The sequence below is a fragment of the Rhipicephalus microplus genome, chromosome 5, assembly GCF_043290135.1.
Source record: "Rhipicephalus microplus isolate Deutch F79 chromosome 5, USDA_Rmic, whole genome shotgun sequence".
Taxonomy (NCBI): domain Eukaryota; kingdom Metazoa; phylum Arthropoda; class Arachnida; order Ixodida; family Ixodidae; genus Rhipicephalus; species Rhipicephalus microplus.
In genome coordinates, this window is record NC_134704.1 from 95,056,790 (window position 1) to 95,080,097 (window position 23,308).

The following is a 23,308-nucleotide window of genomic DNA, read 5'->3' on the forward strand; positions in this document are numbered from 1 at the left end:
CACAATTTCACAAGCACCGATAGAACTCGGTAAAGGACATTGGGTTGAAAAAGGTACCGAGCTAGAAATGGTTGAAAAAAATTGACCAAGGAAGTGAAAGAGTAGCTAAATTATTTTTTCAGTCATTTTCAGACATAACTACGTACAACATGCATGACAGAAGAGAAAAGTGTTTCCGCTTTGATTACAATAACTTAGGGCAGGCGTTGTTTGAGCAGAGCGTCAAGTCTTGCGCGTCTTTCGAAGAGGAGCGGGAAAGGCTTCGGAGCAAAACTTCACAGGTGTGCGAACATTCGAAAATTTTGAAAAGGGAATCAAACAGCGCACAATACAACAACCAAATATTTCTTTTCCGGATATTTTTTGAATGGGCATTACTCGGGAGGAGGCCTGAGTATAGGAGCACGTTGGAAAAGCAACGATCACTTTCTTTGTTTTAATTAGTGAAATGTCAAAGTGCCTCAAGGTGCATCCAAGATTCATGCAGTTCAGGTGACACCAAGGTCAAGATGTAAAATGGGAGTAAGCTCTGCTTATCACCTGGGGGAGGACTTATTGCTTTAAACTCCTGTGTCACTGAAGCCAATGTCTTCAATCCTCTATCATTTGCAAGAAATTCCTCTCTTTAATTCGTGAAATGTTTGCTTTTCACATCTTAGCTGGTGAAAAAGATGAGAAAGCTTAAAGTGGGCTTACAATAAAGTACTCATTTAACAACAAAAACAAAAAAACGTAATCTGCCTTACCATAATCCTAAACAAGCATACGAGGGACTCTTCCTCGAAAATCATGAAAGGGCAGAAGTGTGAAGCTGTGGCAGTAAATGGCCATGACTCCTGCGGTACATACATTTATCAGCCTATATCAGCCATTAGCAGAACGTCATCCTTCCTTTGCCGCTGAATATGACGCTATCGTTACGATTTCTGAATCGCTTCACTTGGAAAGCTGTATTCGTGGAGTGTTTTCTTTTGTGTGTGTATGTGCACGTCATGACGTTTAGTCGCCAATTAAGGGGAATCAAAGTAGACAAAAATTCACGCCTTTTTTCGGTGGTATTTCATTTATTTTTCTTCCACTTAATTCCCTTCCATATTCTACGAAATCCACAGTTCAATTACAATGTTGCCTATGCTTTCTAGGATGAAATGAGTGTTGGTTTCATGTATATCTACAAGTTTTTATTGCTCAGCACTAATAATGAAGTAAATGTCAATACACAACAGCTAGTGTTAGATAAGATAGCTAAATTAGGAGCTAAGTTTTGTATAAAAATGCTAGAATAGCTACTCGTAGCTTAATCAACGTTTCACCAGCTAGCAGAGTTCAAAATAACTAGATCTAGCTCTGAAATGGCTAAATTGACAAAACTGCTCGCAAGTTCCCTCTATCAATTAACCGTATGATATTTTGTTTTTGTTATTTCTTTCTGTCCTCTTCCTAGGGCCTTTTTGTTCTCAATGTGCTTTCCCTGTAGAGTGTACAGAACATTTATACCCCAGCAGAATCGCTCTTCCTAAAAAGGTTTCTCTCTATTCGCTATACTTCGTTACTGGGCGATTTTTGCATGACATAGTTTTTGGTTTCGTCGTAGCCTCGACATTTCATGGTGACTAGTCATATTCTTGTCAAACATGAGCACATGCCCCGAGAAAAAACTAAGAACAAAAAAGAGTTACATACAGTGTACAGTAACCAAATTGTTGCTTACACATTCACAGTGGCAGTTACCGGGACACGTAGTCTCTCGGTGTAGCACTTCTGCGGCTGTCATTTAACTTGGCATCACCGCAAGACACCAGCGACAGCATTGCTCACATGATTGACTTCAGTGTCGCTTGGGATACCACGGCAAAACTTTCATGTATGCACGCGTGTGTGGGGCAGAAACACAGAATGCATTTATTCATGCTATGATAAGGCACATCAGCAAGGCCTCTGACTAGAGCAGCTTGGGTACACACAAGTGGGGCATTACTTTCACACAAAGATGTCACTGCTCGTCATCTGTTCTATGAGTCTTGTAAGTACTTGTCCATATGTATATATAAACATTACACAATGCACATTACACAATGTACACAACACACTGTACAATTACACATTACAAAATGTATATAGACACATGACAGTGTTCTCTATCGCTGTACTCGCCCCAAACACAGATTGAACAGCAGCAATTCAGTCCGAACAGCGACTACTTCCATGCAGAAACTCAAAATGCAAGTCTCACGGAGAAAAACTGTAAGAGACTAGAATGAGTGAAAAGAAACCAATGGCCGCGCAGCTGTGGCTTCAGCAACACTTTGTGATGCTTTTTAAAAAAGAAAGATGTAAAAAGAAGAAACTTCCAAAGTGTATCAAGATCAAACTGTTATCGCACGTGCACGAAAATTCTTGCATAACCTCCGAACAATGACCATAGACAGAAGGCTTGTTGTTGGATCATGCCACCAACGTCGCATGGATCCAGCTACATAAATGAAAAGGAGAAAATGCTAATTTAAAAAGGAGGGAATAATTCATGATGGTAATGTGGTTCCCCATTCTAGAAGTCCATCGCAAGTATTACAACAGAACGGCATTTATGGGAGTGGCGCACTTAGGTATTACAATGCTTAGTGACAGGACAGGGCTAGATTTGTGAATGAATTCCACTCAATGATGTTAGAAGAAAAGCAGAGGCAATTATATATACACAGACTTACAGGCACAAGACTTTATGCCAGAGATTTCTCATTGCAATGTTTCTCGAGCTGTTTGGAAAAATTTGGAGCGTGCCTTAAAGATGGAGAGCTGAAATTTTTAAGCGGGTGCGCGTAACTTTCTTCACACAATTTTTTTACGCAGTTTAACTTCTGTATATTTTTTAACTTTACCAGTCGTACATATCAATGATTACAACAATTGAAAGTTTCATTCTACGACGCACGTTCGTCCGAAAGACGCCGTGTTGATGTTTGACCGGAGCAGAGTAGGTTATTTTGAAGATCTTAGATTTTTCCAAAGTGTCGAATACAGCAGCCTCACTGTTTTGTATGCACACTCGCCTGTACCAAACGCCACTTGTGCGAACCATTGGTCTTGTTACGAAAAAGCCATCGGGTAAAGAAGTAAAGTTTTAAGGGTCACTAAACCACCTAAATATAAAGTTCAGTTGTGGCACTATTGTTCGCCGTAGTCCGAATCGTAAACAACCAGTTCAGCTCCGTTCCACAGGCCGAATTCCCCAAAAGTCGGTGGGTCGGGGTCCTCGCGCGTGGGCTGACAGGGCACCCGTAGCTCCGTGTCTTTTATGAAGATGTCGAAGTTGGTGGGCGCGTCTTGTTGAATCAGAACATAGTAGTGTAGATACTGCGCCGATTGAGCACCGGGAGAAAGAAAATAAAAGAACAAATGTTAAGGCAATGTAAAGGTAACGCTGCTGTAAAAATTATAGCTGTCTTTCAAATAAATAGACATTTTGTTTAATGCTAGTAGTACTGTACCACACAGCACAGATGTACCTAGAAAATTGAACAGGCTCGCATTAGTTACATTAGAGGTCGAAATTCAGAGCTGAATCATTGACAGCAATTTGGTATCACATCATTACAGATATTATACAGAATTCTAACGGTCCTTTAAGCAGGCACCGAACAGGACTCGATGGTGGAAACCATGTTCATCTATTTCTTCTGACCTCCCTCCCTTCCCCCTTTCCTCTCAAATAAAGCTTCCTGCACTTAGGGGTACTAACGCAAATAATTTCCAGCTCCTGTTTTCTTTCCTTTTTGCATCAAATGAAAGGCTATATCCTAAAGAATGTAAATCATGAACTGTGAAGCATGAGTGCACTCTGAAAAAGTTATTATTGTGTTTTTTTTATAGGTAGCTTTAGTTCCTTGACGTCATTACACATTATGAACTTCTCGTTGCATGCTCATACAAGATGTAGTAATGTTTCCAACGCCCCTTGACACCGTGGCTCCGTTGGTGATGCACGATGGGCCATTTTTACTGTTTCGATATGACGCACAAGGAGACATTTTGGTATTTTTGGTGCCTGACGTCGTCACAACTTGCGAGACTGAGGCGTGAAGTGGCCAAAATTAGCACTGTGGCCTGGCATCAGACTAGTGTCGGCGCTGACAGGTGCGCTACGGGAAAACTGATTTTATCAGCAAAATAAAATACCTCATCAACGTCTGCCGAGCTTCACCCTTGCTCAGAGCTGTCTCTGTATACAGGAGATTTGTATGGTCATGTGAAAACACCTTCGAAAAATTCCATCAGTACTCCTCTAACATGGTTTTGGATAGCCTTGGCGACCAGTCCACCTTTAACCAAGCAAGCGACGATGCGATGGGGTCATCATACCACACCATGCTGTGACGTCACAATGATGCCACCGATTTTAATCATCGGTGATGTTATAATGATGTCAAATTGTACCGTGATAAGACAGATGCTTGGGCTAGTTGGTGATTGGGAATCAACATATTTGCACAGTGCAAGACTATCAGTAGTTATGATGTAGCTACAGAAGAAGAGACAAGGACAGAAAGAGTGCCTGTACCGATTCCCTTTTCCTTGTATCACGGTCTAGTGACGTCTCGTCAACTGTCACTTTTCTTGTTTGATGAGGCATTTAAAGTTTTCTGCCTTAAACAGTAAATATTTATGTTGAGCCAAGGAAACTGAAACAGTGATGTGAACGTAGCGTCACATAAAAAAAAGCTGGAAAGTACCACGGAAGTGCGAGTGGGAATAAGTCCCTTTAAACGCACTGTGCAAAAAAAAGAAAAAAAATTAACATAGACCTACCATAGACTCCTTTTAAGCGAAACCTCAAGGTACCAGAAAAATTTGTTTCCTTCAAGAGGAGTTTCGTTTATTGAGAGATAAACGGGGGTACATTGTTCAAGTAGGAAAACTCATACAATAGCGGAAGTTGAAGCAGCAATTTCACTTAAGAGAGTTTCGTTTAATCGCAGTCTACTGTACCTAATGTCAAGAACATGCAATTATAGCCTCAAAAATGAGATCTTGGTTCGTGTCAGATGCCTTTTGCAGGCAGGACTATGAAAGACCGGGAAGCATTGGGGCATGATTTTTTGTTCAGCGAAATTCTATGAACCCAGCAGTATACAAGAGTAGAAAATGAATGTATATCTTACACTGACTGCTTTTGCAGAAAGAAAAAAAAAAGAATAGTTAATGAAATTCATGTTAGATTAGTAGGTGAGACGAGTTGGTGCACACATTAGTCGACTTCATATCATATACTTCCTGCATGTTTCTGCTATTAGCAAAGCATAAGTGACGAACAAAGCAATAAAACGAGTTATTTATGTTAAAACTATACAATTTTCTTTGGGCAGTGCGGCAAAAAAATGCATATTCTGCTCCAACCACCACGTTTGCAAAAACAACACACACCTTGAGCGAGTGGCTTAGCAGGAACCTTCGCTGCAAAAGTCTTCCTGACGGCTCTGGCAGCTGGATGGAGAGAATTATGCTCCAAGGGTCGAAAATGTGTGGCTCTTCAGGTATCTGGTCCAGCAGCGCACTCTTCATGGGCACTAGGCTCTACAAGGAAATAAGCACAGCTAAATGTAACAAATGGGTTTGCTTCTTTTGCACTGCATGCGTCACGCAGGTTGTCCACCTTATGCACCAATTCACCTTACAGAAACCTTGCAACACTTTTTGAAAATGGTCGGAAAATGCTTCCAACTGGTTATAGACTGTCTTACCAACTACATATGAATGCTGTTATTATGGGCTGTTAATCCAATGCTTTCTTATTTATGCATGTTGGGATGTCAACTAATACATAATGCCATGAAATATTGTATGCACCAACCCAACCATTTGCATGCGTAGGCGTCAATCGAAACATTTTCTGTTTAGTTATAAAAATGCAAAACAGACAGGTTAACCACCCTCTATGGCGGCGCTGGAACTCCTCTGTTGAACAGTCAATCGTTAAGGCTCCCACAAACATGTTTCCGAAACAGTAAGTTCAAGGATGTGGCGAAAGGTTAGACACGAGCATAAAGAAGTAGAGAAAAAAAGAATGCCAACTGAAATCTGTGAGTTGGCTTTTTTTATGTCTCTTCTCAATTCTAAACTTGGACCATGTCTTTCAAGTAACAATACCCCAACTCACCCAACTTACCATACTACAGAGCTAAGCAGTATAGATGTATTTTATGTTGGTAAATAGCGGTATGCACCGTCGACATACTGAGGCACTTGTAGCGACGTCACGACGCGTGGTGTTCACCCAGCCCAAAGCTCGCCGCCATCCTCAAAGATCATGTGAGAACTGGCGAAGCAGCTGCAAACTTGTCTCACAGCAGAGCGCATCGGGAAGCCTCCCGCTTGAACACATGTGGAGCTGCCCGACCCACTGTACTCAAAGGCAGCTTTGCAGTTGCCGTGCTAGTTGTCAGAGTTGTCAGGGCAATGGCGAGATTCGAGCTCGGCGGACCGTATGTGCTACCTCATTACTAAAAGCGCTTCAGTATGTCGACGAGGCCTACCACTGTTTGCAAACGCGGAATACGTCTACAGGTCACAGCATGCTCATCGAGACTAAAGAAGAGAGGAAGAAAAGAAGAATTGGGGCAATCGATTGGTCAGGCAATAAACACCGATAGTGTAGCAATTGGATTCGAAACTACGATGTGAAAATGCTTTGTTTAGATATTATTGACAAATAAATATATTACTGTTTTTGTATTTACTTTGTGCCCGTCCAGGTTTTGACCACGGAGGTATGTAGTATAGTGTACATAAATAGAGAAACATGGAAAGCCGTTGCAGGGTTTCTCAATATGTCTCACTGACTGGCAGTCACGTAATCAGGGTGAATCACCAACGGCTCGGTGGCTTCTAACAATAGTGAGGAAATTTTACCTACGGCTGCTTTTGCCATCTTCAGTAACATGAGAAGTCCCACTTCATACAGAGCCTCTGTACGCACAAAAATATACAAAGTTTTCATGAGACGGCACAGACAGGTTTTCTGCACTGGGGGCTCTAATATGGCGGCCACCATGATATTTAATCTTTTTCAAGGCCAAACCACACAAACGCATTGCAGCGTGTCAAAATATGTCCTTTTTTACGCGGCGCCACTCGACCTCTTTATGGCGAGAGAGGGTACAATTACTAGAAGTTGCACTCCCTCCCTTTCCATACTGAGAGTGCAAGGCGCCGTGTCGATAAGGCAGCCAAAAGGCCAGGTGCTGACACGCTCCTACGTGTACCCTTGGTCAAGCCTGTAGATAGTGTCAGTGCAGAGCAGGACACAGCGTCGTTCGGTTAGCTAGCGAGACTTCTTGCCGCCAATGCGTTCAATGAGGCAAGAAGCTAGCAAGACTTCTTGCAGTCGATGTGTTAAAAAAAAAGGTAGTTCCACGTTCTTACCACCAATAATTAAGTTTTCCTTTTGTTACTACGGCGAGAAGTGATTGAAGACATTGTGTGCCTTACAAACGAAAACGCCATTGAACGTCTTTAATTATGCGGCTGTATAGTTTGATTGTCATGTGACATCACATACAGGCTCGCTACTCTGGGTATAACACAGTGGCGGCCACCTGGACATTCAGTGTCAGTGCAGGATAGGACACCACAGGGTCGTTCAGAGTGCCCGCGTTCTTTTGTGCTCACCCCGCTTTTTTTTTTTTTGTTCGCGAGTCGTGCCAAAGAGGAGAACAAAGAAACGCGAGGGTGCATTGGCACTACTCCAACGTCACGCGTGTTACCACGAAACGCGCGGAGTTATACGTTTTGCTGCTCAAACTATTTGCATAGCTTCCACAGCGTTGCGCTTAATGTATGAAATGAAGTATAGATGCGAAGCATCTCTCGCCAGGGTCAATGTCCCGCGGCGGCGACGTCCACCTCCCACTCCGCATGCGCAGCTCTTTCTCTTCTACTCTCCCCCTTCTCGCCTGCCAACATATGCTCACTCCCTCCTTTCCTCTAGGCATTCCTTTCCTCGGCCTTGCCACCGCGCACTCCCATCCCCTCCCCCTTTCTCTTCTCCGTTCCCCTGTGGTCGCCTCGCAACATCGACGGAGGAAGCGTATGCTAGCGTGTTTTTTTTATTATTATTAATAGAAAGTTTTCGTACAGCGTACGCTGCGTACGTGGCGGCGTTGCGTACGTAAGGACGCCACGTTCTGCGTAGTGCGCATGCGCAGACCGCAACGCGAACGTATCCCGTAACGTACGCAGCCGCTACGTACGCACGCATGAGTTGCGTGCGTGCGTACGTATGAGCTGATCGCCCCGCTCTCGAACAAGTTCGCGACAGCGCGAGACTTCGTTTTGCAAAATGGCAGCATGGAAGGCAAGCACCGACCGGCTCTGTGGCTTAAAATATGGCCATAATTTGGCTATAACACTTGGATTGGCTCACATTGGCTGTCAACAACACGTGCTTCTATTTTGATCTACCAGATTGCGCAACACGCTTCACGCTCGTTACCTACGCGGGTACTACGGCGTACTAAAAGCCGATTAGTGGCAAACGACGCCACGTAACGCAAGGCGCTTGCGTGATGCGTACGTAGCACCATTCCGCAGTACTAAAACTCTCTATTATTGAAAAAACTGACCGCTAGCGCTGTACAACAGTTCCCTGGCCACCCTGTTAACAAAAAGCGGACTACGGGTCTTTGTACAATTGGAATATCGGTTATAACGAAGTGATTGAGAATAGTAGTGCAATAGATTTAGTGCTCAGAATAAACCTTTATAACTAACTTTTTCGGACATAACAAACCTATTTTTATGTGAGATGTACATTTGTTATAGCGAGGTATGAGTGTACCCGATGCAGAGCGTGCAAGTGACGCCGATCTAACCCTTATATATACGTACCAGCACCCGGTCTATCTCCTTTTCTACGTCCATCGGATCAGGCTGCTCATCGGGCCACTGCCACATCCTGTCGTTAAGGAGGTCGACGCGCTGCGAGCCTTGGTGTTGCTGCTGCTGCCGCGAGTTCTTCCTCGAGGACTTCTCGAAGCTGCGCACATTCGTCAAGGGAGAGCGTCAACACCACAGAGAAAGAAGTATGTTCGACGAAGGAATCCTGTGGAGCCATAAAAACACGCACGAAAAAGGCTTAGCAACAACACGACACACATGGCGTGTTCGCCGGGGTGCTATATGAGCCATCGTTTTACCTGTGTTCCAGAGGAGTAAATACCGTAGTTTTGTTAAGGCACTGGCGTACGGCCAGGTTGACGTGGAGGGGGGGGGGGGGGTCAAAAATGTTTTCTACCGACGATTTCCAGTCTTACATGCGCATACACAGGCACGCGCACAAACGCACGCGCGAACGCACATAAAGTATACTTGAACACTTACCTCCTTCTCCCCCCCCCCTTTAAAAAAGAACTATTGCAATGGCCCTGACTAAAATGGTACAGACAAATCATTTTCGAAACTGAGCTTACTCGGTGATACATATCTCGATCCTGTATACGAGATGATGATGATGAAAAACATTTATTATAAACGAGAGAGGTACGGGGCCAAAGAATGACCCCGCTACATGGTCGGCGTCCTTAGTCCGGGACACCGCATGACGAGGCCCCTACTCGCGCCCGTCTCACCAGAGCCCGTTGAGACTCTAGTGATGAGCAGTTGAGGAGGGCAGTCTCCCATGCCTCTCGGGAAGGGGTAGGGGAAGGGGGTAGGTGGGGATTTTTCGGACATGCCCATACCATGTGGAAGATATCACACGTCTCCCCATAGTGTGGGCACCGCCCATCTGTGTTCGCATCGAAATGTTTTAGGATTGCAGGACAGAGTAGAGTACCTGTCTGCAGGCGCCTTAGAGTTCGCTCTTCCGCCTTACTCAGCCCCTTTGCAGGAGCCGGGTAAAGGCGGTGAGTGTCGCGATAATAGATCAGAATTTCTTTGAACCGCGGCAGCGGTGTATTGGCCTCCGAGTCATAAGAGCCAAGGTGAGGAGCCCGGTGGGTAAGCGCTCGGGCGGCCGCGTCAGCGGCCTCATTACCTCGTAAGCCCTGATGGCCAGGAGCCCATACGATGCGTTTCGGGGCTGGATCAGCGAGAGCCCGTTTTAGAATTTGGCTGGCTAGGGGGGATATCTCTCCTACCAAGTAATGAGCACATGCTTTCCGGGAGTCCGTGATGATAACTTTCGAGTTGGGGTCCGCAGCAGCAGGCGCTATCGCGACTTCCTCAGCGCGCTCTGAATTTTGTGCTCGGAACGAGAGCCCATTGACATGCTTTTCCTGGTGAACTACAGAGGCCGTGTAAAATCCCGTGGGCGAAGGCCCTGCTATATCTACGTAGAATACACCAGGTCGGGAGCCGTGTTGCCTCTCAAGCGTCCGAGCCAGCGCCTGTCTCTTGCTTTCGTGCGTGTGCTTATCCATGTTACTGGGGAGTAGAGAAACCGAGAGCATATGCCGCCACAGTGCCGGAATACGCTCCGCCTCCTCTGCAGTGCAAGTGTGCTGTATATGTAAGCGGTTTAGCAGGCGGTGCCCAGGAGCCGTCTGCACGAGCCGCGTATATTGATTCATAAGGTGGGCCTCCCGCAACTCCTGGTAGGAGTTGAGCACACCTAACGCCCTCAGTTTGGCGTTGGAAGTGGCCACCTGGAGATCCAGAGCTCGTTTAGTAGCCTTACGAATGATGGCATCTATTCTTTCGTCTTTTTGCTTGTTAGTGCGAAGGTATGGGACGGCGTAGAGGATTCGGCTAGTCACGAAGGCATGGGCGAGCTGAAGCGCGTCCCTGCCCCGCAGACCACCCCGCTTGTTGGAAACGCGGTGGATCATGCGCCCTACCTGTTCGCCTATTCTCTTGAGTTTCGCTAGAGTGGAGTCCGGTCTGAGTCTGTGGTGAATGAACAGGCCCAGAATCCGGAGCTCCTCCACCTCTCTGATGGGAACCCAAGACAGGGAGATGTGTATGGCTGACTTATCTCTTGGCTTCGCTCTAACGTGCAGAAGCTTTGATTTGTTCGGAGCACATTGGAGTCCACAATCGTTGGCATACGCCTCGACTATGGATGCGGCCTGCTGAAGGCGTTCCTGTATTTCACCAAGGCTCCCTTCAGTGGTCCAGAATGTAATATCGTCGGCATATACTGCGTGTTGTGTGCCTTCCACCTTGGCCAATTCGCTTGGAAGGCGCTTCATAGCAATGTTGAAAAGGAGTGGTGATAACACTGCTCCCTGTGGGGTACCCCGTGTTCCCATAATGTACGGGCCATATTCCTCGTCCTCGACCCGAAGAAGTGCCTGGCGTTTAGAGAGAAAATCTCTGACATATGCAAAGGCCTTAGCCCCGCGATCGGTGGAGCTCAAGTTACCCAAGATGCTGCTGTGTTTAACATTGTCGAAGGCCCCCTTCAGATCAAGGGCGAGGATGGCTTTATCATTGTGTTGCATAGTTATGGGCTGTATGACGGCCCAATGGAGCTGGAGAAGGACGTCCTGTGCAGACATGTGTGGGCGAAACCCAAACATGGTGTCTGCAAAGAAGCCTTTGCCCTCAAGGTATGGGGAGAGACGATCCCGTACCATCGTCTCCATAAGCTTGCCCGCGCACGAAGTCAGTGATATGGGCCTCAGATTTTCCGTATTCACGGCCTTGCCTGCTTTGGGGATAAAAGTCACAAGTGACGTTTTCCATTCGGAAGGGAGCGCACGGCCGTCCCAGATCTCGTTCATGTATTCCAATAAACAGGGGCGGCGCCAGGATGTTTTTACTGGGGTACTGGGGGGGGGGGCAACCACGAAAAGTGAGTTCCTCCGGGGGGGCAAGCTAGCTCTGCTCCTACTAGGTTTTCAATATATGCTTCCGGGCACTTGGGTGGGCATGGGGGGGCAGGCGAGAATTTTGGGGGGCTCCAGCCCCCCCTTGCCCCCCCCTGGCGCCGCCCCTGCCAATAAATGGAGGTAGGCTGTGTCAGAGAGGTTTGCCAACAGCTTTACTGTTATGCGGCCCAGCCCCGGAGCCGTACCCCTGCGCATTTTAGCTAAAGCCGCTTTAAGGTCATGCAACTCAAAACGGGCATCGAGTTGGTGGTTAGGCTTACCAGAGTACGTGTACGCCGGCCCAGGCGGGTCCTCCGTACGACAGAGATACTTATCGCACAGAGCATCTGCAAGCTGTGCCGGAGTGCCTTGGTACCCTTGCAGAGCTCGCCGGAGCTGCTTCTGCGCCTCCCCTCTCGTTTGAGAGGGGTTAGAGACTGCGAAAGAGACGCCATGTCCCTTTCGAGCTCATCTGACGAGCTGCGGCGTCGCAGCGGGCTATCCAGTTTGAATCTGACAGTTGGGCAGCATACGCTGCAGCCTGTTCCGTGAGTTGGGCTGTGTATACGAGACGGCTCCCAGCAAGTGTGAATCTCGGTCAAAGTCGCTATTGGGTATAAATTTGAAAAGGAGTCACACGCAAGCTGAAAGTGACAGAAGGAGCCTTTTGGTTTAATTTCAGCACCAAGTTTGCAGCCTAATAGAAAAAAATGATAATATGTATAGAGTTGTAAGTACTAAACAGTAACACGACATTGAATAAGCAAAACGAAGTGTAATGAACCCGATCCTCTTGCTTAGTCTCCAAGCTACCGGTACGTAAGTTGCTATTTACAGAGCACCTGCATAGTTTGTCTCCAATGGCTCGGTGTGCCAAAATAGAAATTAAAAGTAGCCTGAAAGTAGGCAAGGCCCCAACCAGAATTTTTCGTCGCCAGACAGGAGTGGAAAGTAGCCGGTTTGACGCAAAATAACCACAAAGGACGACCCTGATCTCAGTATAGGTCGATCAAACAGATATTTTGTTCTGATATTAAAGTAATTTTTTAGACCTCGCACGTGCTGCCAACGACACTAGCTTGACGTCACGCCACAGTGTCAATTTTGGTGACTTGTCCAGAAATCTTTTACAGTGCAGTCAGGTACCAAAACACACAAAAAGACCGCTGGCGCGTGGCCCACGGAGCGGAGCAGCCGTAAAAATGCCACAATATATTGCGCGATGAGGGGGGGGGGTGGCAATTATATTGTATGTTCGTGCGTATGTATACAGGCAAGCAAAATATAAGATTTTCGGGGGGGGGGGGGGGGGTGTTGAAACTCTCCAGCATCCCCTTAGCGACGACCATCACATGTTGTGATGTCAGCGTGCACTCAGAAAAAAAACTTACTTGATGATGTAATCATTACTGAATGACGCAATAACGCTAACCACTTCTGTAGGCTACTAAGGGCTTGTACTTTCAGTTAACGCAAAAAATGGAAATTTTCCTGTCAGTAGGCCTGAGTTTATGGGGAGAGTTGGTAACGGCCGCTGGAGGGACTGAAACACGCACTCGAACGAGCCACACCCAATGAACTCGTCATTTTAGACGTCCACGTGTAGAAGATGGCCACGCGTGCTTCATTAAAGTAGCGTACTTCCACAACACAATGAAGCCCCTAATTAAGGCTGCTATGGATACGTAGGACTCGGGCGAATACACCCTTCCTACCTCCCGTAACTGACGCCTCCATGTTGTTCTTTTATGGTCGCCAACTACCGAATTATCAGAAATTGCGCTGTCTTTCTCAGTGACTTCAGATCTGATACGTGCTCCAGATCTGTTCTTGAGAATGCCACGGTACCTCTCTTTTTCGGTCCGACGGCTGACCAACGAGAGTATATGATCATCTCCAAAGAGAATACGAGCCTCTCTAAAAGGGCTCGTGAAGGGGAACTAATACACAAATTTCAAATGCCGTGTTTATTTTATTTTTGTGGCAAATGAAAGACCAAACGTTCAAGTGTCTGGAAACGGTGCTGCTAATTGTGAGTGCACCCTGAAATGCAATTAGAGTGTCTTCTTAAAAACTAATTCCGGTTCCTCCTGTACCCTGATGTCACAACACGCAGTAAGCTTCTCGTCAACTGCTTGTGAAAGATATCGTGATGTTTCCACGATTGCTGGGTATACCATGGCTCCATTGGTGGCACACAAACTGCCATTTTGAATGTCTTCGTGACACACACAAGCGGCCATTTCGGAAGTCCTGGTGCCTGACGTCATCACAACTAGCCAGACTATTGCGTAAAGTCACCGAAATTCGTATACTGTAGCCCGACGTCAAGCTGGTGTCGATGTCGGTAGGTGTGCCACGGGAAAATTGACTTCAATTTGGATATAATATATTTTACAAGCATTCATTGAGCATCACACTTCCTCAGAGCCGACTCTGTATACAGGAGATTTGTATGACATAGTAAACTCGCCTCCAAAAAAAGTGTCGGTCAGAAATACCAGACAGTTGTATGACGGTGTACACACCACCAAAAAATAGTGTGTCAGTACCCCTCCAAACCACTTAAAGGTGGAAACTTAGATGCGGTGCCACAGTTGTGCACCAGTCTATGAACGATCCCCCACAGTGGTCTAGCGGCTAAGGCACTCGGCTGTTTAGCCGCAGGTCGCGGCATCGGATAGGGGCCACGGTTGCTGAATTTTCGATGGAGGCGAAAATGCTCGAGGCATGTGTGCTTAAATCTACTACGTGCACCTTAGAGAACCAATAGCATCGAAATTTGCGGAGCCCTCGACTACGGCTTCCCTCATAATGTTGCGGTGCTTTTAGGACGCTTACTCCAACAATTATTACATTAGAGAGTTTTAGTACAGCGTACGCTGCGTACGTGGCGGCGTTGCGTACGTAAGGACGCCACGTTCTGCGTAGTGCACATGCGCAGACCGCAACGCGCACGTATCGCGTTACGTACGCAGCCACTACGTACGCACGCATGAGGTGCGTGCGTGCGTACGCACGAGCTGATCGCCCCGCTCTCGAACAAGTTCGCGACAGCGCGAGACTTCGTTTTGCAAAATGGCAGCATGGAAGGCAAGCACCGACCGGCTCTGTGGCTTAAAAGATGGCCATAACCTGGCTATAACACTTGGATTGGCTCACATTGGCTGTCAACAACACGTGCTTCTATTTTGATCTACCAGATGACGCAACACGCTTCACGCTCGTTACGTACGCGGGTACTACGGCGTACTAAAAGCCGATTAGTGGCAAACAACGCCACGTAACGCAAGGCGCTTGCGTGATGCGTACGTAGCACCATTCCGCAGTACTAAAACTTTCTATTACCTGAGTCTACGAATGAACGCGTAGCAGTTTGAAAGTTTCGAAACGGTGCCGTAATAGCGCAGTTACGCGCTTTAGGTGAACGAAATGTCGCCCTTGTTCGTTTTACTTTACGAGCGAAACGAATTCGTTCGTTCTTCTCTCGTACTCCCGGAATTCTCTTCTTAACCATACGAGCTAGGATTAAGAGTGGCAAGTGCGTTTATCTGCAAACAGACAAACAGGTTTGTTTCTTTGCTTAATTTATTTCCCCACTTTTTTAAAGGTGCCCTGACAGCGAAAGATGAATGAATATGTGGGGTTTAACGTCGCAAAGCTACAATGTGATTATGAGAGACGCCGTAGTGAAGGGCTCCGTAAATTTAGACCTTCTGGGGTTCTTTAACGTGCACCCAAGTCTGATCACACGGGCCTACAGCATTTCCACCTCCATCGGAAATGCAGCCGAGTACCTAAGCCACTAGACCACCATGGCGGTGCCTGACAGCGAAAGTTTTGTTTGCGAGTTTTTTACATTAATTTACAGCTTTGGGTCCCGTAATGCCAAATTAGATCGTAAATGATCTAACAGAACAATTTTGCGCCAGTTCGAAACGCTCGCCTAAATGATGATGATGATGGTGATTTGAAACTCTTCCCTTTGTATCGGGCGGGCCAGATTAATCTGCCCTAGCCAGAGGAAAAAAAATACTTAAAAGGTAAATAAACGAAAACACTCCACTGGCGTACGCACCCTGTATCAGATCGTGTATAGGTAGTCTGCACGCCTTCAATTTTCAATGCCACAAGAAACCAGCGACCCACAGCGGAGCAAAGCCTGAAACTATGTGCGCTCAAAATTCGATGACGCTGAAACACGCTGTTTGCAAATAGGTGGACACATGGACTCGCTCGCTGGATTCCATGCCGACCGGTTGTGCCCTCGTGATCTCCGACGTCAGCGTAGCTCTGGCCGACTGGACTCGCCTTACGTCATCTCCTGACGCCGACCACCGACGACAGCGTAGCTCTGACCGACTGGACTTGCTCTACGCCATCTCCTGACGCCGACAAGAGCTCTCGCAAGTGGTGCCCCGTCCTCGGACTCCTGTGACCGTGTTTCCATCTTTTCTATCTCTCCTATCCCCTAGATATGTCGTCGCTCTCTCGCTTACCGCATCTCTCTTTCTCTCTCCCTATTCTTTAACTCATATCCTCTTAATCCCTCCTCACCCCCATCCCTTGTAAGCTACTGTTGAGGTATCGCTCCCTGAAGCAGACAGTTACGGGGCTCACTTTTATTTCCTTTTCCTTTCTTATAACATTAACACTTCCCCCAGTCGGTGAAGAATGAAACAATGTGGGGGCTTTGCGCACGCCCCCTCGGAAAAAAAAGAAAAGCAGCCTTGGTGTAAGCAGACTAAAACACCTCTAGAGCAGCCCAACAGAGCGAAAGGGGGGACGAACAATGGTCCTCGCCGGGTGCCAGTCGGGGTACTGTGCACGCCCCGCAAATGTGTTTGAGCTCTAAGTGATTCTAAGAGAGGAAAAAGAAAAGTGAGCCCCGTAACTGTCTGCATCACGGGGCGACACCTACACAGTAGCTCACAGGGGATGGGGGTGAGAAAGGATTGAAAGGATAGCAGTAAAACTATAAAGAAAGAGCGAGCGAGGACATATCGAGGGGATAAAAGAGATAGGGAAGATGGAAACACGGTCACAGGAGTCCGAGGACGGGCCACCTGCGAGAGCTCTTGTCGACGTCAGGAGATAGCGTAGAGCAAATCCAGGAGGTCAGAGCTGCGCTGTCGTCGGAGATCGGCATCAGGTCCACAATGTAACAAAGGGATCCCCTATGTACGTGAAACCAAAGAAAATGTAGATTGTATCTGCATACTCGCAGGAGCACACACCCTTACTTTAAAACCAAATTAAAATTTCTTCTAGGCAATGCTCCCCACTGAAAATCGGTCAGAGGTGGCTCCGCACGCCGGACTATGAAACAACACAAGCATCTCGAGTTACCAAATTCGGTGTCAGCGGTCCTTCAAAAGCGCTCTGAGTTCGAAAATAAACTTGTCGCAATCACTCTTTCGTCTCCGTCTATCCCTTCCTGTTTCGGCATTTCGCCTCACGCTAAAAAAAAAAAACTTTCAAATGCGTCACCAATAAGCCCACTTTGCAACCCTCGCCAACACTAAGCTTCTTTTTTCGCGTGCCCACGTCATCGTGGCGACATTCGCACGTTCACTTGAAATGCTAAAAGAATTGTCGGATATGGTTCAGGGACTCTATAACTGTCAAGCAACTTACATATGACATTTGAAAGATAGATCTTAAACAGCAGAACTAGCAAGGACCGTCTTTTCTTTTGCCCCTTCTTTGCGTCCGCACTTCTAGTGCTGCGTTGTAAACCAAGTTCACGATGAATCCCAACCAACTGGCCCCTCTTACTGTCCCTCCCAGCCTGAACGCAAGTGGGTTGTCGAAAACTCCATGAGCCCACTCCCCTGACTTAAGCTCGTGCATTTCCTTGCACGTCTTTATCAATGCTTGATGGGCCTGAACGCGCTGTAGCGCACAGCTTTGCATTGCCCAATGGCACACACATGAGTTCACTCACCGACTGCGTTTTCTCGAATGACTGCTGCGACTGCGGCTTCGCTTCCGGCGGGATGGTGCAGTCTTGTCCTCTGTGCGCCTGGGCACAACAGTAATCAACACACACTAATTAGGACTGAAACAGACCGTTGCGACAGTGCAACGATTGCACTTTCGAGAATTCTAATCAATACCGCTTGTATCAATTTTGGGGTTGAAGATTACGGCCACGAATAATTAATTAGCAGTAGCACGCATTCTCTGTCTTAAACAATTTTTGCTGGATAATGAAGCTCACTGGCTATCTACACTCATTCGTTTCAATTTAAAGGACCCGCGAGTTCTCGGAGCATGGCATTCTTTTGTGCTCTCCCCATTTGATTCTGTGTGGGAGCCGAGCCAAGCGCGAGCATGCAGCAACAATGATCGTTGGAGATACAGTGCAGATACAGTTCGTAGATACAGTGCTAGAAAAGGCGCTTCCAAACGGATTTTCTCAGCCAACTGAGGGTCCTAATGTGGCGGCCATGCTGGAGTCAATGCGAACAGCCTACAATTCATTTTCGGAGAAGCCCGCCTTCACTTTTAAACCCCTCTAACGCGTAGTCTGTGTCTGCAGCCATTTTATTCCGTTCCTATAGTGTATTTACAAAAGCACACACGGTTAAGCACGTTAGCCGGACAACATTTAGCAGACAAGGTGCGAGCAAGACGCGTGTACGCAAAGCCAATGGAGTTTGAGTGCCGGGGACCCCACGCCGCTTGAGTATACGTATGCTCTAGCGTTCTTTTGTATACTATTAGCTGCTACACCCACAAAGGAAAGCACAAAGAAAATCACTACGTAGTAGCAGTGATTCTTTATTTACTTCATGAAATGCAAGTAGGTGCAGAGGCCTTGGTCAGGTGTATGAAACGCTTTTTGCTTTATCTATCCTTTTTCTTCCATTTCAATAAATAAATAAAATTACTACTACGTCGGGGACGCTTCAATCGGGGCCGTAACCAGGAATTTTTTTCGGGGGGTGTTGATGTGTGCGACGGAAGACTTTTGCCACTTGTGGTCGATGTGACGGTACGTGCAGTGGTGGTCCAGCCAATCTGGGATTTGGGGCAATATTCTGAGCAGGAAAATGGCTCTTTTGTAGCAATTTAGGAGCAGCCACATAAGCATTTTGTAGCAGTTTTGTAGCACACATTTTGCGTTTTGGATCCGTTGTAGCAGGAGAAAATCGAAACGCATTACATTTGGTGCAGCTTTTTACTAACGCACAATTGTTCGGTGCTTTAGAGAAAATAGACACAAGCGAGACTGACGCGGCGCTGCCATTTAGCTCGTGTACACGCCACGGGAAACCATGGTATGTTGTAAACTGACTTTATTTGCGTACGTAAATATAACGCTTTTACACTACTGAGAACAATTAAATGCAATAAAACCTAATACAAAAGTGACTAAAAATAGAAAAAAAAAACTCTTTTGCGCTGTCGGAAATCAGAAAATGACTAGATATACAAAGCTGTATCGATATTGTGAATAAATTTACTATTCAGGCGTGCCTACGTGCCCCATATGAGCTTTTTCTTTTTCGGTAATCGGCTAGCAGACGCACACGCGTAAGAGTTTTTCCTTTCTGTCGAGCCTCGCACATAACCGGATAGCTCTTTGTTGAGCAAATAAAAATCATTATAATTAATTCTTTGCTTACAATGTAAATGGGCCTCAAAACCATAATGTCTTTGCAATTAACCAATTACGTCTGTATGTACTGTTTGTGCACAGTATTAATATTGTATGTGTTTAGAAAAAGTGGTTAACGATTTAGAGTACTTAGTACTCTACTATGGGAGATACGATTTCCTCGGCGAGGCCCAAGAAAATATAATAAGTAATAAAAACACAAGTCTACGTGACATGTACTGAGCCTAAGCAATTCCAGGAGTATTGATAGCCCTCACTTTGGGGAACGCAGCTGGGGCCGGTAGGAGGCTATGCTGTAGAATGAATAATAGAATTCACGCGCCTTTATTTAAACAGCGTACAATTTCTTTACGTGTGCGAAGTAACGTGGCGTAGTACTTTTAATCAATGATATTAGCCAAAACAACTCGTTATGTACATTTTGTATAATATGCCACCTCAACAAGGCCTAATATACGAGAGCTAAGACTGGGTACTAAGCTTACGTATATTGCCTCAATGAGCTTGAATGTATCTCCGTGTAAGTAAATATGTGAGACACTCGTAATAACCTCGCAGTTTTTTCTTAATTTTATTAAACACGTGCATGACGAAAGGTTAGTAACTGTGCGCAACAGGTAGTAGCGATTGCAACCTTTAAGCATCTACTAACGTATGTAGTAAAATGGTGGTAAAAAGTTGGTATTGACCAAAGAAAGTTAGTAACAGCTGCTGTTATAGCTTTTTCGCTCGTGGTTACAAGCTTTGTATTTACAAACTGTTCTTTAAGAGTGTGCGAAGGACACACGAAGCTACGGCTGCCAAGATCAGCACAACACACATGTCGGCTAGACGGCAGAGCCCGAAATGGCAAATATATTTGCTTCGTTGTCTCTTTAGCTACCAACGCGGTAGTACACGTTTGCATGCACGATTCGATTCACCGAAAACCCATTTGGGCCCCCGCAACACAATCACGGGATCGTTTACACTTTGCGAACACTCAATGAAGAGACCATACTTACTTGCTTTTTATCCGAACCAAGGCGCTTTCACCTCGTTCAACGCGCCCGGACGAATGCGCGGGAAACTGACAGGCAAGCAACAAGCCAGTGGACAAGCAAGCAAGCCGATAAGAGCATAGTGTTTTCCACAATACATACTAGAGGGAACTCTGGCGCTAGTGTCCATAGGAGCTGCAACACACGGCGCTTCAGCGAGCATGGGAATGATGGGTAGTACACACATTTGTCTAATATGCGTACTTCTGTCTAATATGCGTACCTGCCTTTGGCTACGTGTGTGTTCATGTGGCTTGGAGCTGTTTTCTTACAAAACAAATATTAGCAAATGTTCAGTGGTTGCGCTTCACCATTTTACTTTTTTAGACTTACTTTCCAATTTGGCTCACGAAGTTCAAAAGCATTCAATCTTTATTTCAAAACAAAACCGAAACACGGCAATAAACGAAGCAGCAAGTACGATTCGCCGCCCGTAGGTAAGTACGAAGACTAGGCAAATGTGTGTACTACCCATCATTCCCTTCGTCGCTTAAGGATCGCAGCGCCAGGGTGCCCTCTAGTTAATTTTGAGAAACTCTATGGATAAGAGTGCCTGGGGCTGGTTTCCAGACCAAGAACTACGGTTCAAGGTAAAGGTGGCGCTTGGTGCACTTGGCGCAAATTGCATTTCGTTGGACGCAGCGATGCGCAGGCAAATACAAATGTAGAATCAGCCTGGCTACGCCCACTGCAGGACAAAGGCCAGCAAATTCTGTTTGGAGCTGCATAAGTAAATGCCAGCCTTTGGTGGGGCCAATGTTGCCAGACGGCCGCTAAATATGACGGCGGTGTTTTTTTGTACAGTTTAAGCTTCCCTGTAATGTCTTCCCTTCGGTTCTCGCTGTTTTTCAAGTGTACGTGGTGTGCCCGTGTCACTGGGCTGCCAGTAATTTACGTGCCGCTTCGGTGTTCTCAGTATTTTGCGAGAGTCCGTGATGAGCAGGAGTGGCTTTGGTCCCCGCACAGCTAGGCACAGCAACGGAGGTAATCACACTTCGGCTACAACGATGTATGCTGCCCACGCTGTGTGCGGATCGAGTTTTGCGAGGCCGTTGAGTTCCTCCGGTAAATCCGTCATTGCGCGTGCGTTCCCTACTTCGAGTCGGAACTCACCAATCTGCTTCCGAGGCACGATCGAGTCCTATATGTTATTATTATAATGGGACGTACAGCGAAAAAAGGGGGCTCACTCTTCTACAACACTCAGAGGCCGCTAAATAAAACGACTGTGTCAACAGGCCGCGCAGACACAACGGATTACACAAGAACCATACGGGAAAGCCCAAACTGCAGGGGCAAATATCCCAAAGTCTGGCAACCGAATTACGCAACGCCAATCAACCCTGTCTTGTGTTTTCCGTTGCCACATTATACGTGCGAACTTTTTAATCTCATCGGCCCACCTAATTTCCTGTCTCCTCTTCGTGCGTTTGCCTTCTTTGGAAATCCAGTCAGTAGACAGTTATAGTTTATGGTTAGCGTGATAGCGGAGCTTAAGGGATTGGTGTTACCGTGCCGCAAACGTTTGTTGTGTGCAACGTCTACCAGTTTAGCGGGACAGCGTTTACGTGGTTTACGCGCCCCAGCTGGGATGTGGGCGCCACCTATCGCGTAGTCAATAAGTTAAAAGCAGTGAAAAGAAAAAGAAAACCAGAATGCTTGCCTATGCCGCTACGCGAAGCATTGTTACAAGTTTATTTTACTAATAATTAAAGCAAATGAATATGAAAAACGCAGCAAACGCAAAAAAATTGTTGCCGATTTGTTTACATTGATCTTTTAGTTAGGCCTAGACGCGTTCGAAATGGGCAGCTTTTCAAGTCCTTGGGGTCTCCTTTTTTATAGATTAAGATGATGCTGGTGTTCTTCCAAGATTCTGGTACCCTTTCCGTCAAGAGACGCTTCACGAATGAGGTGGCCAGTTTTTCTAACACAGTTTCTCCGCTATCTTTCAGGATGTCCGTTGTTACCTTATCCTCACCGGCGGCTTTACCTGTTTGCATTCCTTCTAGGGCTTTGCTTACTTCCCCCGTTGTTACTGGCAAGATATCGAATTCCTCCGGACTGTTATTGTTTCTCACAATATCTTCCTGCAGGGTTGTTTTGGCTCCTGTACAGCTCCTTGTGGAACTCCTCCACCACCTCGACTATCATATCCATATTGGTTATGACACTGCCTTCCTTGTTCCTTAATGCGTACATTCCATTTTTTCCCATGCCCAAGTTTGCCTTTGCAGCTTTTAGGCCTCTGCCGATCTTTAGAACATGCTCAATTCTTTCTATGTTATACCTTCTGACGTCAGCGACCTTACGTCTATTAACTTCGAAATCTCCACTAGCTCTAGTTTGTCGGTTGTATTTGAGGCTTTCATGGTTTGTCGTCTCTTCAGATTTTTCGCTTCGTGAGATAGTCTGCCAGTGTCCTGTCTAGTGACTATACCTCCCACATCTAGTGCACACTCTCTGATGATACTTGTAAGAATATCGTTCATTGTGTCAACTATAACGTGCGTTACCTTGCTTAGTGTCTCGAATCTATTCTGACGCGAAACTCTGAATTCGTCTATTTCCGCTCTCACCACTAGTTCAATAATTGTTTTCTTGCGTATCATTTTTTGTCTTTGCTTTTCTAAATCTAGGTGAATACGAGCTCTTACCATTCTATAGGGTCACTGCATCGGATCTTGCCATTGACTTCTACACCTTGTACAATGCCTGAGTTCGCCCACAGAATTAAGTCTATTTCATTTTTAGTCTCGCCACCAGGTCTTCGCCACGTCTACTTACGTTTAGCCCGTTTTCTGAAGAAGGTATTCAAGATCCGTAAGTTATTA

General features: G+C 46.2%; 1 protein-coding gene across 1 annotated transcript; it reads right to left on the bottom strand.

Moving 5' to 3' along the window:
* Window positions 1-245: 245 nt before the first annotated feature.
* On the bottom strand, window positions 246-20,514 carry LOC142817870 (FAS-associated factor 2-like). The gene is made up of 5 exons (XM_075895779.1): window positions 20,439-20,514; window positions 17,755-17,832; window positions 8,884-9,031; window positions 5,422-5,571; window positions 246-3,354 (listed from the first exon to the last, which is right to left on the bottom strand). Exons 3-5 carry the CDS (start codon window positions 8,947-8,949, stop codon window positions 3,166-3,168), a joined length of 405 nt encoding a protein of 134 aa, XP_075751894.1. The 5' UTR covers window positions 8,950-9,031; window positions 17,755-17,832; window positions 20,439-20,514; the 3' UTR covers window positions 246-3,165.
* Between the last annotated feature and the right edge of the window lie 2,794 nt (window positions 20,515-23,308).